The sequence below is a fragment of the Anolis sagrei genome, chromosome 4, assembly GCF_037176765.1.
Source record: "Anolis sagrei isolate rAnoSag1 chromosome 4, rAnoSag1.mat, whole genome shotgun sequence".
Lineage (NCBI taxonomy): Eukaryota > Metazoa > Chordata > Lepidosauria > Squamata > Dactyloidae > Anolis > Anolis sagrei.
Genome location: NC_090024.1, coordinates 50737452 through 50751932, shown reverse-complemented (window position 1 = coordinate 50751932; position 14481 = coordinate 50737452). Strand labels below are relative to the sequence as shown.

The 14481-nt window shown below is 44.1% G+C and overlaps 1 protein-coding gene across 3 annotated transcripts in view; it reads left to right on the top strand.

Annotated features, from left to right (window-relative positions):
- RGS20 (regulator of G protein signaling 20) overlaps positions 1-14481 on the top strand; it is a 54528-nt gene that overhangs the window by 20646 nt on the left and 19401 nt on the right. Inside the window, exon 2 of one of the 3 annotated variants that reach the window (XM_060775307.2) lies at positions 2342-2654. The exons of the other annotated variants lie outside the window; for them this stretch is intronic. Coding sequence (XP_060631290.2) covers positions 2342-2654 — 313 coding nt within the window. The remainder of the gene's footprint in view (positions 1-2341; positions 2655-14481) is intronic. 3 annotated transcript variants of the gene reach the window in all.

Here is a 14481-nt window from a genome sequence, read left to right as displayed (position 1 = left end):
ATTTAATGTTTTGTCCTCATTCCAAGAAAGCGCATTAAATGCAAATCCCATTTTTGAAAGCCTCAGAAACAAACTTACAGTTACATAACAGGACCTGCTGTGATGCCTTTCCCTTCATCTCACACTTACAACTACAGGGGGAGAGTGATGGGATGCAAAGGGCCAGTAAGTGGGGGGTAGGGGCGCACACACGACCCAAAGCGGGAAAGGAAAGGAAACCCCGAAAGCGGCCCGTTTAGTCCCTTGTATATATCCTGGTCGGGGTTCTCTCCCCCCCCCCCGCCCCTTCTTCCTGCGGAGGCCATGGGCTTGGTCCTTGCATCTGCCTTGCTGACAGGGGTTCCTCCCTCCCCTGTGCCAGGACTGACCTATTTTATGAGGGCACCAGGCTGCCCTTTGCCCTTTGCCGCATCCACACTGATCGATTCGGGCGCATCTTTGTGCGATTCATGTAAACATTTCAAAGGCAACCACACTGGAGCTCAGGTTAAGCAGAAGGAGACGCCCTTGGTTGCATGCTAAGTGGTAGAATCCATGCTAGTTTGACACCATCACAACTGCCATCGCTCAAGGCTGTGGAATGATGGCAGTTTGTTGAGTCCCCAGTGTATCAGAGAAGGCGAAAGGCCTTGTACAACTCCAACTCGCAGGGTGCTACCATTAAATCTGGCTGTTAAAGTAGTGTCAGACTGCATCCCTTCCACAGGGTAGATGTACAGATGTGATGTCCCCCACATAGGGGTGCACTGTTCCCACCCGGCTTCCGTGTGGGGAGGGATCCTGGGCAGAGGACTCTTCCCGGCTTCCCTGCCGTGCCTCCTCCGCCTCCTCTCCCAACCTCCTTGTTTATCCCTCCTCCCCTTCTTCTCCCCGGAGGAGACCGGAGCAGGAGTCCGTGCCGCCCTCTTCCCCTCCCCTGCTCTGCCCTCCTTCTTTGCAGCCCGGGTTGGTGGCTCCCGCTGCATCCGCGAGAGGCCCCGGGGCCGTCTTCAGGAGCAGAGGCGTTTGCCCGGGAAGCAGAGCAGAGCAGAGCGGGGAGGAGGAGGAGGAGGAGGAGGAGGGCCAACGCGCGGCTCTTGGGTTTCTCCCTCGCTCTCTTTGGGTGATTTCGGTTTCCCGGGTGCTGTCCAGGGTCCTGAAGCATTGCTGGAAGGCGGACGGGAAGAAGGTGCTGCCGGGCTATCGGAGGGAGGGAGGGAAGGGAAGGAAGGGAGGGTAGGAAAGAGGGAAGGAAGGAAGATAGGAAGAAGAGTAGGAAGGAGAGGTGAAGGGAAGTAGGAAGTTAGGAAAAAGGGAAGGAAGGGGTGCAGGAAGGAAGAAGGAAGGTAGGAAGGGGGAAGGAAGGTAGGAAGAAGGAGGGAAGGAAGAAAGGTAGGAAGAAGGGTAGGAATGAAGGAGTGAAGGAAGGTAGGAAAGAGGGAAGGAAGGAGTGCAGGAAGGAAGAAGGAAAGTAGGAAGGGGGAAGGAAGGTAGAAAGAAGGAGGGAAGGAAGAAAGGTAGGAGTGAAGGAAGGAAGGTAGGAAGAAGGGTAGGAAGGAAGGAGTGAAGGAAGATAGGAAGGTAGGAAGGAGGGAAGAAAGGAAGGAGGGAAGGAAGGAGGGTAGGAAAGAAGAAGGAAGGTAGGAAGAAGTGAAGGAAGGAGGGTAGGAAGGAAGGTAGGAAGGAGGGAAGGAAGGTAGGGGGAAGGAAGGAAGGTAGGAAAGAGGGTAGGAAGGAGGGGAGGGAGGGAGGAGGGGAGAAAGGAAGGGAGGAAGGAAAGAGGGAAGGAAGGAGAGCAGGAAGGGGGTAGGAAGGAGGGCAAGAAGGTAGAGTGGAGGAAGCAAGGAAAGGGGAAAGGAGGGAAAGCAAGAAAAGGGAAGGAGTGAAAGGAGGTTGGGAAGAAGGGGAGAGAAGGAGCGAAGGAAGGAAAGGGGAAAGAAGGAAGGTAAGGGGGAAAAGGTGAGGTGGGAGGAAGAAGGGGGGGAGGAAGCTCAGCTAGGTGGAAAAGAAGGTGGAAAGGCAGGAAGGAGGAAGGAAGGAAGGAATGAATGTAGGAAGAAGGTAGAGGGAAGGGAGCAAGGAAAGGGGAAGGGTGGGTAAGGAGTGAAAGAAGGTAGGAAAGTGGGAAGAAGGGAGGAGAGAAAAGGAGCGAAGGAAAGAGGAAGAAGGAGGGAGGGAAGGAAGGAAGTGGGGAGAAGGAAGGAAAGTGGGAAGGACGGAAGGCAGGTGGAAGGAAGGTAGAAAGGCAGGAAAGAAGTAAAACGGAAGAAGGAGGGAGGAAGTAGAGAAAAAAGGGGGAGAAGGGAGGGAGGTAAGAAGGCTGTATCGCGGTGCCCCAGACATCAGTCCTTTCTTCTTCCAGCCTCCCCGCTTTCCCACCCAGGGCCGAGCTCCCGGCGGGGAGATGTTCTCGGAGGGCTTGGCCAGGTTGGAAAGGGAGCCTGGGAGCGTGCGCGTGTAGCAGCGTGGGTCGGGGCCACCAGCCCGGCCGTGGGCGCCTTATCGACCCCAGCTCCCTTCCCAGCCGGAGAGAGAGAGAGAGAGAGAGAGAGCGGGCGGCGCATGCGCAGATGGCGGGCGAGTTGCCCTCCCCGGCCGAAGAGCCCTCCGCCGCCGTGAACGGATGCGAGCCATGCCAAGACTCCCACCCGGCGCCGGAGACCGACGAGGAAACGGTGAGAGATCCTAGGGCAGCCCAGCCAATCCCACCAGACTCTCCCATTCCGGGAGGTGGAGGCGTTTCTGCCTGTGTTTCCCTTAAGGTTGGCTGGGTTGTTGGTGTTGTGTGGGTGGTTTTGCTTTTGGTTTCACAGCAGTGCGAGAGAATCGTTCAACTCCAATGGAGTGACATGTCAAAGATCTGAGTGCTTCCCCCTCCCCACCCCAGAAGCACAAAACTACCACCCTCAAATCTAATGGGGGTCGAGAAGCGAGTAACCCACATAGGATTGTTCTATACCAGTCATGGGCAAACTTCGGCCCTCCAGGTGTTTTGGACTCCCACAATTCCTAACAGCCATCCAGTCCAACTATAGAAGATGGCTGGGCCCCTCTTTTGGGCTGAGGCTGGGTAGGAGAGCTTTAGTGAGGACAGGTCTTCCTAGGACAGTGTTTCTCAACCTGGGGGTCGAGACCCCTGAAGGGGCCGCAAGGGGTGTCAAAGGGGTGCCAAAGACCATCAGAAAACACCGTATTTTCTGTTGATCATGGGGGTTCTGTATGGGAAATTTGGCCAAATTGTATCATTGGTGGGCTTCAGAATGCTCTTTGATTGTAGGTGAACTATAAATCTCAACAACTACAACTCCCAAATGTCAAGGTCTATTTCCCCCCAAACTCCATCAGTGTTCACATTTGGGCATATTGAGTATTCGTGCCAAGTTTTGTCCAGATCCATCATTGCTTGAGTCCACAGTGCCCTCTGGATGTAGGTGAACTACAACTCCCAAACTCAAGGTCAATGCCCACCAAACCCTTCCAGTATTTTCTGTTGGTCATGAGAGTTATGTGTGCCAAGTTTGGTTCAATTCCATCATTGGTGGAGTTCAGAATGCTCTTTGTAGGTGAACTATAAATCCCAGCAACTATAATTCCCAAATGACAAAATCAATCCCCCCACTCCACCCCACTGGTATTCATATTTGGGTGTATTGGGTATTTGTTCCAAATTTGGTCCAGTGAATGAAAATATATCCTGCATATCAGATATTTACATGACGATTCATAACAGTAGGAAGATTACAGTTATGAAGTCGCAAAAATAATGTTGTGGTTGGGGGTCACCACAACATGAGGAACTGCATTAAGGGGTCACAGCATTAGGAAGGTTGAGAATGAGTGTCCTAGGAGTATCTCCAGCTGGAGGTGGAAGGCATCTGAGGTGGGTTTGGGAGCCACCTGAGACCCCAAACTGCCTTTAAGTTGCATGTGAGAACTGGCAGGAAGGGTGCTATTATTGATCTCGTTTCCCCAATCACTTCCCCATTCATTACCATTCAAAGATCCTGAGATCAGGAGACTCTTGAAAACACAAGGCTCTTTCTCCCAAATCTTTGTGCTCAGGAGAGATGACAGGCAGCCTTTATCTCACAGATGTGCCAATGTGTATACATATGTATGTAATGATGTATGTGTGCGCGTGTTTACACACATATATACACCCATATACACATACAATATATAGAATTCTGGTGGTTGTGGTTTTGGGAAGGCACCAGCCCTCTTTGACACCTTGTAACACTGCAACCTCCATGATCCCATAGCATTGGGCCATGGCAGTTAAAGTGGTGTCAAATTGCATTGTACAGTGTAGATTCTCCCCAAGCCGGCAGGAAGGCATCGAAGTCTGTGGAAGAAGAAGAAGAAGAAGGGGGAAGACAGAGCTCAACCATGCACAGAAAGTGATTAAAATGATTTTCTATTTATTTATTTATTTATTTATTTATTTACGACATTTATATTTTCTAGAGTGCTTCCCCTTCCTTGCTTCCCCTATTCCTCCTCTTAAGGAGTGATTCCCATTTTGGGAGGGGTTTTTCCATTTCTCCTATAGTGTCTTATTCCCTGTCTGGCTTATGTGATAGTACTGATGAATGTGTGTGGGTGTGTATGTGAATGCATCTACTTCGCCTTATGATGCTTTCCTTACCACTCAGTGTCACCCAGCCTGTCAGATCTAGTGAACAAGTGAGAAGAAACTGCCCACAACCACCTCTTAGTTCAGGCTTTGGTTTATATTTACAGCATTTGCACAGTGTGTTAAAACGCCTTCATGTCTCCTGTCAATTTAGGGCGACTCTGTGACTTTTATGGGGTTTTCTTAGGCAAGGAGTACTCAGAGATGGATTTGCCTGAAACATAGCCTCTGAAATATAGTTTACATCTCCTGGTATTTGTTGGCAAGCTCCTATCCAAGAAGGAACCAGAGCTGATCCTGCTTAGTTTCCAAGACCACACTGCATCCAGTGCCTTTAGGAAATTTAGACCTCAGAAGTGTTTTCAGATGCTTGTATTCTGGTAAAATGTCCTTCCATTTAACTCTACATAATTAGTAGTCATGCTGAAGGGGTGCAACACTAACATGGACAGATGCATAGGACTCCCCGTGAGGGCTCCTTCAGATGATCTATTGTATTTATTTATTTTCTTTACTTATATACCACTTTTCCCACCCTGGGGGTGGGGGGACTCAAAGCAGTTTCCAACATATATATGGCAAAATTCAGTGCCTCACATACATAAAAACCCGACATAAAACAATAATAAAATACAGCTATCAATTAAATCATAAAACTACAGTGGCATTTAAACATTAAAATGTGGAGTTAAAACCCTATTAATATAAACAGTAAAATCACATAATCTAACATTCATAGTCCAGATCCATTCCAAATATCAATATCTATTGCACATAATCCTGATCATTCCTTGTATTGTTTACTGCCCCAAAGCTTGATCCTATAGTTAAGTTTTTACTTTTTTTCTGAAGGCCAGGAGGGAGGGTGCTGATCTAATTTTCTTGGGGAGGGAATTCCATAGCTGAGGGGTTACTATTGAGAAGGCCCTGTCTCACATCCCCACCAGTTGTGCCTTCAAGAGAGGTGGGACCAAGAGCAGGGCCTCCCCAGATGATCTTGATCTAGGAGATGGTTAATAGAGGGAGATATATTTGGACAGATAAGCTGGGCCAGAACTGTTTAGGGCTTTATAGGCTAAAGCCAGCACTTTGAATTGTGCTTGGTTGCAGATTGGCAACCAGTGGAGCTGGTGTAGCAGGGGAGTTGTGTGCTTCCTGTACCCCGCTCTGGTGAGCAGTGTGGCTGCTGCCTATTGGACCAGTTTGAGTTTCCAAACAGTCTTCAAAGGCAACTCCACATAGAGCGCGTGGCAGGAATCTATACAGGATGTAACCAGAGTGTGGACTGCCATGACTAAGTCTGACTTCCCAAGGAATGGGCACAACTAGCGCATAAGTTTTAATAATGCAAAAGCTCCCCTGGTCACCATTGAAATCTGGGGTTCCAGACTCAGCTATGAGTCCAGGGTCACTCCTAAGCTGCGAACCTGTGTCTTCAGGGGGAGCGTAACCCCATCCAGCATTAGCTGTAACTCTATTGTAACCCTATTGTAATTGTCGTGTTTCTCCCCATAATGGTATTTCATCGTTTCCCATCCAAATACTAACCACAGCAGACCCTGCTCAGCTTTCAAAACCAGATAAGATCTGCTGCTTTATGGTTGTTGAGTCTTATTTGCACTGTACAACATTGTATATAACTTTGCAGGCTTAAAGGGAGATTACTGGAATAATGGCAATGTGTGTGTGTGTGTATCAGCTATTATGGAAGACCAAAATGAAAAGATAAAGGCATATAGAAAAAACACTCAAATTTAAATTGTAAACTCAGATGAAAGCGGTAAACAAAATAAATAGGAGAAAAAAGTCGACTGCCAGCATGACCTCTAAGGCATTTCCAAAGCCTAAGAGCTTTGAACAGAAACATCTTTCCTTTCTGTGACAGTATAATGGGTAGTTGGATGACCTGAATAACAAATGTTTTATGTGCAAAGGAGGGTTTCATAAATAAATTGTGCACACATATAGAGCATGTGTGTAAAAGTTAAACAAGTTAGCTCCCACACTCTTAACTGATCAAGAAGTGGAACTCAGAATAGCATTATTCTCAACAGCAGACTAACAGAAAGAAATATTCAATTAGAGCTGACCTGCATTTCCTCCAAAATAAATGAATAGTTTAGCCAGACCTCTGAGGATGCTTGCCATAGATGCAGGCGAAACGTCAGGAGAAATGCCTCTAGAACATGGCCATATAGCCCGAAAAAACCCACAAGAACTGAGTGATTCCGGCCATGAAAGCCTTCGACAATAAAATGAATAGTTGTCATTCACTCCCTCAGGGAAGAGTAGAGTGACAGTGGCCTAGTCAGAGGGAAAATGTGGGTCAGCCTTCACTCAAGACTGGATAACCTTTTTCTTACTGACACAGAGCTTGGAAGAAAGTATTAAATGTGGAAATAACAAATTGCAAATGGAATAATCTAGATAAAATTGAAAAGGTTACAATAACTAAGAGGATGTGGGAACCAGTTAGGAATTATTTAGAGAATGTGCTAAGATGTGGAGTAGAAAAATTAAGACTGAGATTGATATTTCAAATGCAACTTCTGTAGTTTGCTGTATAAATTGCATGTACAAGGAGGAGAGGATGGGAGTGGGATAAAACAATAAAACATCAATAAAAAAGGAAGAAAGTATTGCAAAAACTGACTCCTCATCCTCACAATATATAAATTCACATTCCAGTTACACTCCATCAGACATAGCTATGGTATCCAAACCAACAAAAACTGTTCTCATATCTCACATGGTACCAAACTGAATACAAAATAAGCCGTCATAGTAAATGGTCTGATCTTTATGATGCCACAAACCTGTTGTTTGCTCACTTGCTTTTGCACCAATTGATCAATACAGATATTGTTACACAATTTCAGTTAAGATGTGTAACCCAAAAGTTATAAAGTTGTAGTTACTGTTACTGTTATTACTGTAAAGTTTTATTTACAAAGTTTTGGTCAAATGTTATCTGTTTGTTTATAATACCACCCCCATATCTATAGGGGATGCATTCATGAACTTACCACAGAAACAGAAAATCTTAGCTAATAGCAAACTCCATTGGGCATCTGTTAGGCATATTTTATTGTGTTTTTCCTGCATGGCAGGGGGTTGGACTAGATGGCCCATGTGGTCTCTTCCAACTTTATTATTCTATGTTTCTATTATTCAGTTGAAATCAATGTCTTCTGCAAAAATGACCATAGAATTCCTAGAAAAGTATCCTCTCTTACCATTTGTTAGGTTCTCTAGCATGATTTTGTGGTAGGTAAAGGTAAATATTTCCCCTTGACATTAAGTCTAGTTGTGTCCGAACTTGGGGTGTGGTGCTCATCTCCATTTCTAAGCTGAAGAGCCCACGTTGTCCGTAGACACCTCCAAGGTCATATGGCCAGTATGACTGCATGGAGCACCATCACATTCCCGCCAAAGAGGTATCTATTGGTCTACTCACATTTGCATGTTTTTTTGAACTGCTAGATTGGCAGAAGCTGGGGCTAACAGCGGGAGTTCATCCTGCTCCCTGGATTCAAACCACCGACCTTTCAGTCAGCAAGTTCAACAGCTCAGCGGTTTAATCTGCTGTTCGACGGGGGGCTTTGGTACTCTGCTTTAGGCAAAAGCATACCATGATTTAGGAAATTTCTAGGGAGGACATATTTTGTTGATGCAGGTAAATAAAACTGCAGGTAGCAGCCCTGTGAATATGTGGGTTGTACAGTATATCTCATCTTTTTCACAATAGAGGTCCCAAGGCAGCTTACTGAAACTAAGTTTCACTTAGTTATAATATTCATCCAATTAGTTAACATGTTTCCCCAAATTGTTCTAGAACTGGTGACCCCAAAGCAGTGTGTGTCTCATCCAGTGGGCTTCCATGGCTGAGCAGGGAATAGAATCCAGGTCTCCAGAGTTGTAGTCGAATACTCAAACCAAGTTTACTCTCCTAACTGCATTGTATTATAGCAAAATAAGAGATGCTGTTTCAGAGCGATCCAGGCTCTATTTTCTGTTTCTCTATAGATGTACAAAGAACAGGAGTGCATTAGCCCTGTGCTTCCCGTGACCCTTTTCAATTGTTATCTACATATAGATGCCAATGTTCTGGAAAGAAGAAGCCTCCCTGTTGTAAAGGTTCTTCACATTTATTCAGACACTTACCGGTAATTTATTTTGCAGGATTTCAAACTGCACAGAGTGCCTTCTTGCATAGAGAAGCCCTGCCCCTTTAAAATGAAATGTCATGAACTTGAAGTAGCAAAGTAGACATGACTTCTGTTTGTCACAGATACAATTTCTTATATATAATTCCCTCCTTCAATAGTGGAGGACTGAAACAAAATATAAGTTATTGTTATACAGAACTAAATCAATAATTATCCAGTTCACACATCAGCAGCAACACAAACCAACTAAGAAGAGCTTTGCTTGTGGACAAGTTTAATTTTTTTAATTTGTTTATGAATTACTATCATCATTCAGAATTGCATGAATAATAGAGGTACAATAATAGAGTTACGAGACAGAGTTACAAGCTACGTAGATGCAGGGAATGCAGTGGATGTAGCATATCTGGAGTTTAGTAAGGCCTTCAACAAGATTCCCTATGATCTTCTGGCAAACAAACAAGGCAGATGTGGGCTAGACAAAACTATGCTTAGATGGATCTGTAACTGGCTAAGTGAACAAACCCAGAGGGTGCTCACCAATGCTTCCTCTTCATTCTGGAAAGAAGTGATGAGTGGAGTGCCGCAGGGTTCTGTCCTGGGGCAGAATGAGGAATGAGGAATGCCTGGCTCGACTGCAGTATGTGTGAAAAAGATCTTTAAGTCTTCATGGACAACAAGTTAAACATGAGCCAACAATGTCATGCGGAAGCCAAAAAAAAAAAAAGGCCAGTGGGATTTTGGCCTGCATAAATAGTAGTATAGTGTGTAGATACAGGGAAGTCATGCTACCTTTCTGCCTTTGGTCAGGCCATACCTCGAATACTGTGTTCAATTCTGGGCACTGTAAGTGAAGGGAGATGTTATAATGATCAAGGGTCTGGAGAACAAGCCCTATGAGGACCGGATTAAAGAGCTAGGCACGTTTAGCCTGCAGAAGAGAAGGTTGAGAAGAGACATGATAGCCATGTATAAATATGCGCGGGGAAGTCCAAGGGAGCAGGGAGCATGCTTGTTTTCTGTTGCCCTGAAAACTAGGATGCAGAACTATGGCTTCAAACTACAGGAAAGGAGATTCCATCTGAACATTAGGAAGAACTTCCTAACTGTGAGAGCTTTTCAGCAGTGGAACTTTCTGCCCTGACATGTGGTGGAGGCTCCTTCTTTGGAGACTTTTAAAAAGAGGCTTGATGGCCATCTGTCCAGGGTGCTTTGAATACAATTTTCCTGCTTTTTGGCAGTGGGTTGGACTGAATGGCCCACGAGATCTCTTCCAACTCTATGATTGTAATAAACCAATGGTGGTCTTGGAGTGTCTTCTCACAAATCTTGGGACATCTTATTTTCATTTGACAATATCTTTGTTAAGGACTTCATTTATAATTGTATGCCTACATTTTTAAAACCAAACCCCAGAATGCAAAGTTTGTATATAGACACAGATATATTTGGTAAGAACACATACTTAACTTCAGGGCTTTGACAGGTTCACACACTAAGCTACAACCATGTACTGATTGGAATAAGACTTATTTGGGTGCAACTTGAAGAAAAATGAATTTGGCTGAATATATACATATTTCACTTCTTCTGAATCATGTGCACTGTGCCTAAGCTCAGCTCAAGAGCTTAGGCACAGCATACTCCAATATAATTAATAGGCAATATCATGAATAATCACCAGGCTATCTCAAACTAGACTGAAGCCATCCTCCTCTGGCAGGCTCCCAGGCCTTGCTGTTTATTTCCATCTTTATTTGAGTATTTGGTTTTTATTGTGGAATTTTGACATTTTAACATTGTGGCTCATGTATTTGTCTTTATTGAAAATTTTCTGATTTTATTGATTGTATACACCCAGAGAAAGGGCATATAAATAGTTGTATGAATAACTAGCCAAAGGCATTATCTTTGATTCATATATAAAATGAATGAGCATTCCAGAATATAGTAAGACTCACAAAAGCTAGTTTCGAACTTTAAAAGAGGAGTGGGGACAATGCATTAGGTCTGACAGGAGAAAGAGAAGCCCCCCCCCCCTCCCCGTTGCCTACATAAGTGAGGAATGAAGTGATGCTCTTATTTACTTGGCCAGTCATCACCAGGGAACATCAGCATGTAGAATAGGAGATGATGTAACAGAAGATGATGATGATAATGATAATTCATGCCGTTATGGTACACACTCTATTCTTTCATTGTCTGCCTATTGTTTTGAAATAATGCTGTGGGTCTTGAGGTGCAAGGTTTCCTATTGTTCCTAGCTGCTCATTGTTCTATATTGACAAGGATGTAAATAAACAAACTGGAAAAGGGTAAAACTAGTTTGTTGAAATCTCAGCACTAGAAATACATTATGCCACAAGAATGCTATTATGGCATGGCCCCTGTATTCATGGGAGATACATTACTTGACTTCATGTGGATACACAACTCATGGGTATTAACAACCCTATTGAAATAAAGGACGTCTTGCCCAAGAATATCACCAGCTGTATTAAAAGACAACATATTTTATTGGATGGAGATAAATGAAACTGTAGAGTCCCACAAATACAAGAGCCATATTGTATGGAGATCGATACTACCAGACATTTGCCTGGCCCATTAATGATACTACTCTTGTTACGTCAATTCAAAGTGCTGCTCTTGGCCTGTAAAGCCCTAAACAGTTCTGGTCCAATTTATCTGTCCGAACGCGTCTCCTTCTATGAGCCAACAAGAGCTTTAAGATTGGCTGGGGAGGCCCTGTTCTCTATCCCAGCTCTTTCGCAAGTGCGATTGGTAGGGACGAGAGACAGGGCCTTCTCAGTGGTGGCCTTCCGGTTGTGGAACTCCCTCCTCAGAGACATCAGGCAGGTCCCAACTTTTCTGATCTTCAGAAAAACAATGTAAATATGTGGGTCTGTACAGGAGTGTTTGCAGACTAAATTATTATGGTTTTGACAGATCTGAATAAGGATTATGAGCAAGGATTATGGATGAATTGATTTATGTACTTTATATGTTTTAAATTGGTTTTTATTCTGTGTATTTTATTTGCTTACCATTTAAACTGTTTTTAGTTTATGGGATATGTTTTATAACTAAGTAAAGCGGCATTTAATCTTGACAAAGTTGTAAGCCACCTTGAATCCATTCAAGGAAGGTAACGTACAAATGAAGCAAATAAATAAATAAATATTCTCCATTTTGAGCTTTCTTTGTGCAAGATATATTTTATCCCAAAATGGGAGTGGGCAAAATATGACTTTCAGGCCACACAGAATCATAGAGTTGGAAGAGACTGTATCGGCCATGTAATCCAATCCCCTCCCATGCAAGAAAAGCACCATCAACGTATGCCCAACAGATACCATCCAACCTCTGTTATAAAGCCTTCAAGGAAGGAGGCAGTGAGTTCCACTGTTGAACAGCTTTCATGGTCAGGAGTTTGGTTTTATGCTCCCTAATCCCTCTAAATTTCCTGGATTTCCAGGATTCATTCTGGCATAAAAGGGAGAGGGTGTCATTTCTGGAAATCCCAAGGACTAGCAATTTACCTTTAAAACAGTTTGCATGTTTGCATGAACTCTCCAGTACTGAACAACTAAAAGCACCGATTTTTCAAAACAAGATTTTGTGGTTTTGATAGGTGGCATTTTTGGCAATCCATGTTACCCAGAAAGGCAGAAACATGACCCTTTCTTGCTCAACAAGATCCCTTGTTTTTATATGGCTATTCCTGGTCATATAGATAACATAGGTCTACTTGTTGTTCATTCGTTCAGTCGTCTCCGACTCTTCGTGACCTCATGGACCAGTCCACGCCAGAGCTCCCTGTCGGCCGTCACCACCCCCAGCTCCTTCAAGGTCAGTCCAGTCACTTCAAGGATGCCATCCATCCATCTTGCCCTTGGTCGGCCCCTCTTCCTTTTACCTTCCACTTTCCCCAGCATAATTGTCTTCTCTAGGCTTTGCTGTCTCCTCATGATGTGGCCAAAGTCTTCAACTTTGTCTCTACTATCCTTCCCTCCAGTGAGCAGTCGGGCTTTATTTCCTGGAGGATGGACTGGTTGGATCTTCTCGCAGTCCAAGGCACTCTCAGAACTTTCCTCCAACACCACAGCTCGAAAGCATCGATCTTCCTTCCCTCAGCCTTCCCTAAGGTCCAGCTCTCACATCCGTAGGTGACTACAGGGAATACCATGGCTTTGACTAGGCGGATCTTTGTTGCAAGTGTGATGTCTCTACTCTTTACTATTTTATCGAGATTGGACATTGCTCTCCTCCCAAGAAGTAAGCGTCTTCTGATTTCCTGGCCACAGTCTGCATCTGCAGTCATCTTTGCGCCTAGAAATACAAAGTCTGTCACGGCCTCCACGTTTTCTCCCTCTATTTCCCAGTTGTCAGTCATTCTTGTTGCCATAATCTTGGGTTTTTATATGTTTAGCAGCAACCCAGCTTTTGCGCTTTCTTCTTTCACCTTGATTAGAAGGCTCCTCAGCTCCTCCTCGCTTTTGGCCATCAGAGTGGTGTCATCTGCATATCTGAGGTTGTTAATGTTTCTTCCAGCAATTTTTACCCCAGCTTTGCATTCATCAAGCCACGCACATCGCATGATGTGTTCTGCATACAAGTTAAAAAGGTTGGGTGAGAGTATGCAGCCTTGCCGTACGCCTTTCCCAATCTTGAACCAGTCTGTTGTTCCGTGGTCAGTTCTGACTGTTGCTACTTGGTCCTTGTACAGATTCCTCAGGAGAGAGCCAAGGTGGCTTGGGATGCCCATCCCACTAAGAACTTGCCACAATTTATTATGATCCACACAGTCAAAGGCTTTAGAATAGTCAATGAAGCAGAAATAGATGTTTTTCTGAAACTCCCTGCCTTTCTCCATTATCCAGCGGATATTGGCAATCTGGTCTCTTGTTCCTCTGCCTTTTCTAAACCCAGCTTGAACATCTGGCAACTCTCGCTCCATGTATTGCTGGAGTCTTCCTTGCAGGATCTTGAGCATTACCTTACTGGCATGAGAAATAAGGGCCACTGTACGGAAGTTGGAGCAGTCTTTCTCATTTCCCTTTTTTGGTATGGGGATATAAGTTGATTTTTTCCAGTCTGATGGCCATTCTTGTGTTTTCCATATTTGCTGGCATATGGCATGCATCACCTTGACAGCATCGTCTTTTAAGATTTTAAACAGTTCAGCTAGGATCCCGTCGTCTCCTGCTCTACTATACATATAAATTATCTCTTGAAAGAGTACCCAGAAATGAAATAACAAATTGCAAGTGGAAATAAGTGAATGGTTTCAAAGTAAATCATTGGTTCAGACAGATCAGAGGGATAAGATCAGTGGGATAACACAATACAATAGAAAAAGAAGATTGGGAGGATGTCATAATAATTGGACATTGTTTATTATACAGCTTGAATATCCCTTATTGTTATGGATTTGAGATTATTATTATTATTATTATTATTATTATTATTATCATTACTAGTTGGGGGATTTTGGAATGAATGAATTTTGCATAAATGTACACAGTATGCTATCTTGGAAATAGGACACAAGTCTAAAAACAAAATTAGTTTTTGAGATGCAAAACATATGCTTTATATCAGTCTTAATCTGTTTGCCCATAGAAAATCATAATAACCATATCTAAGAAACCACAGCTGATGCAGTCTATCCAATGTAATTTTCTGAATCACTAC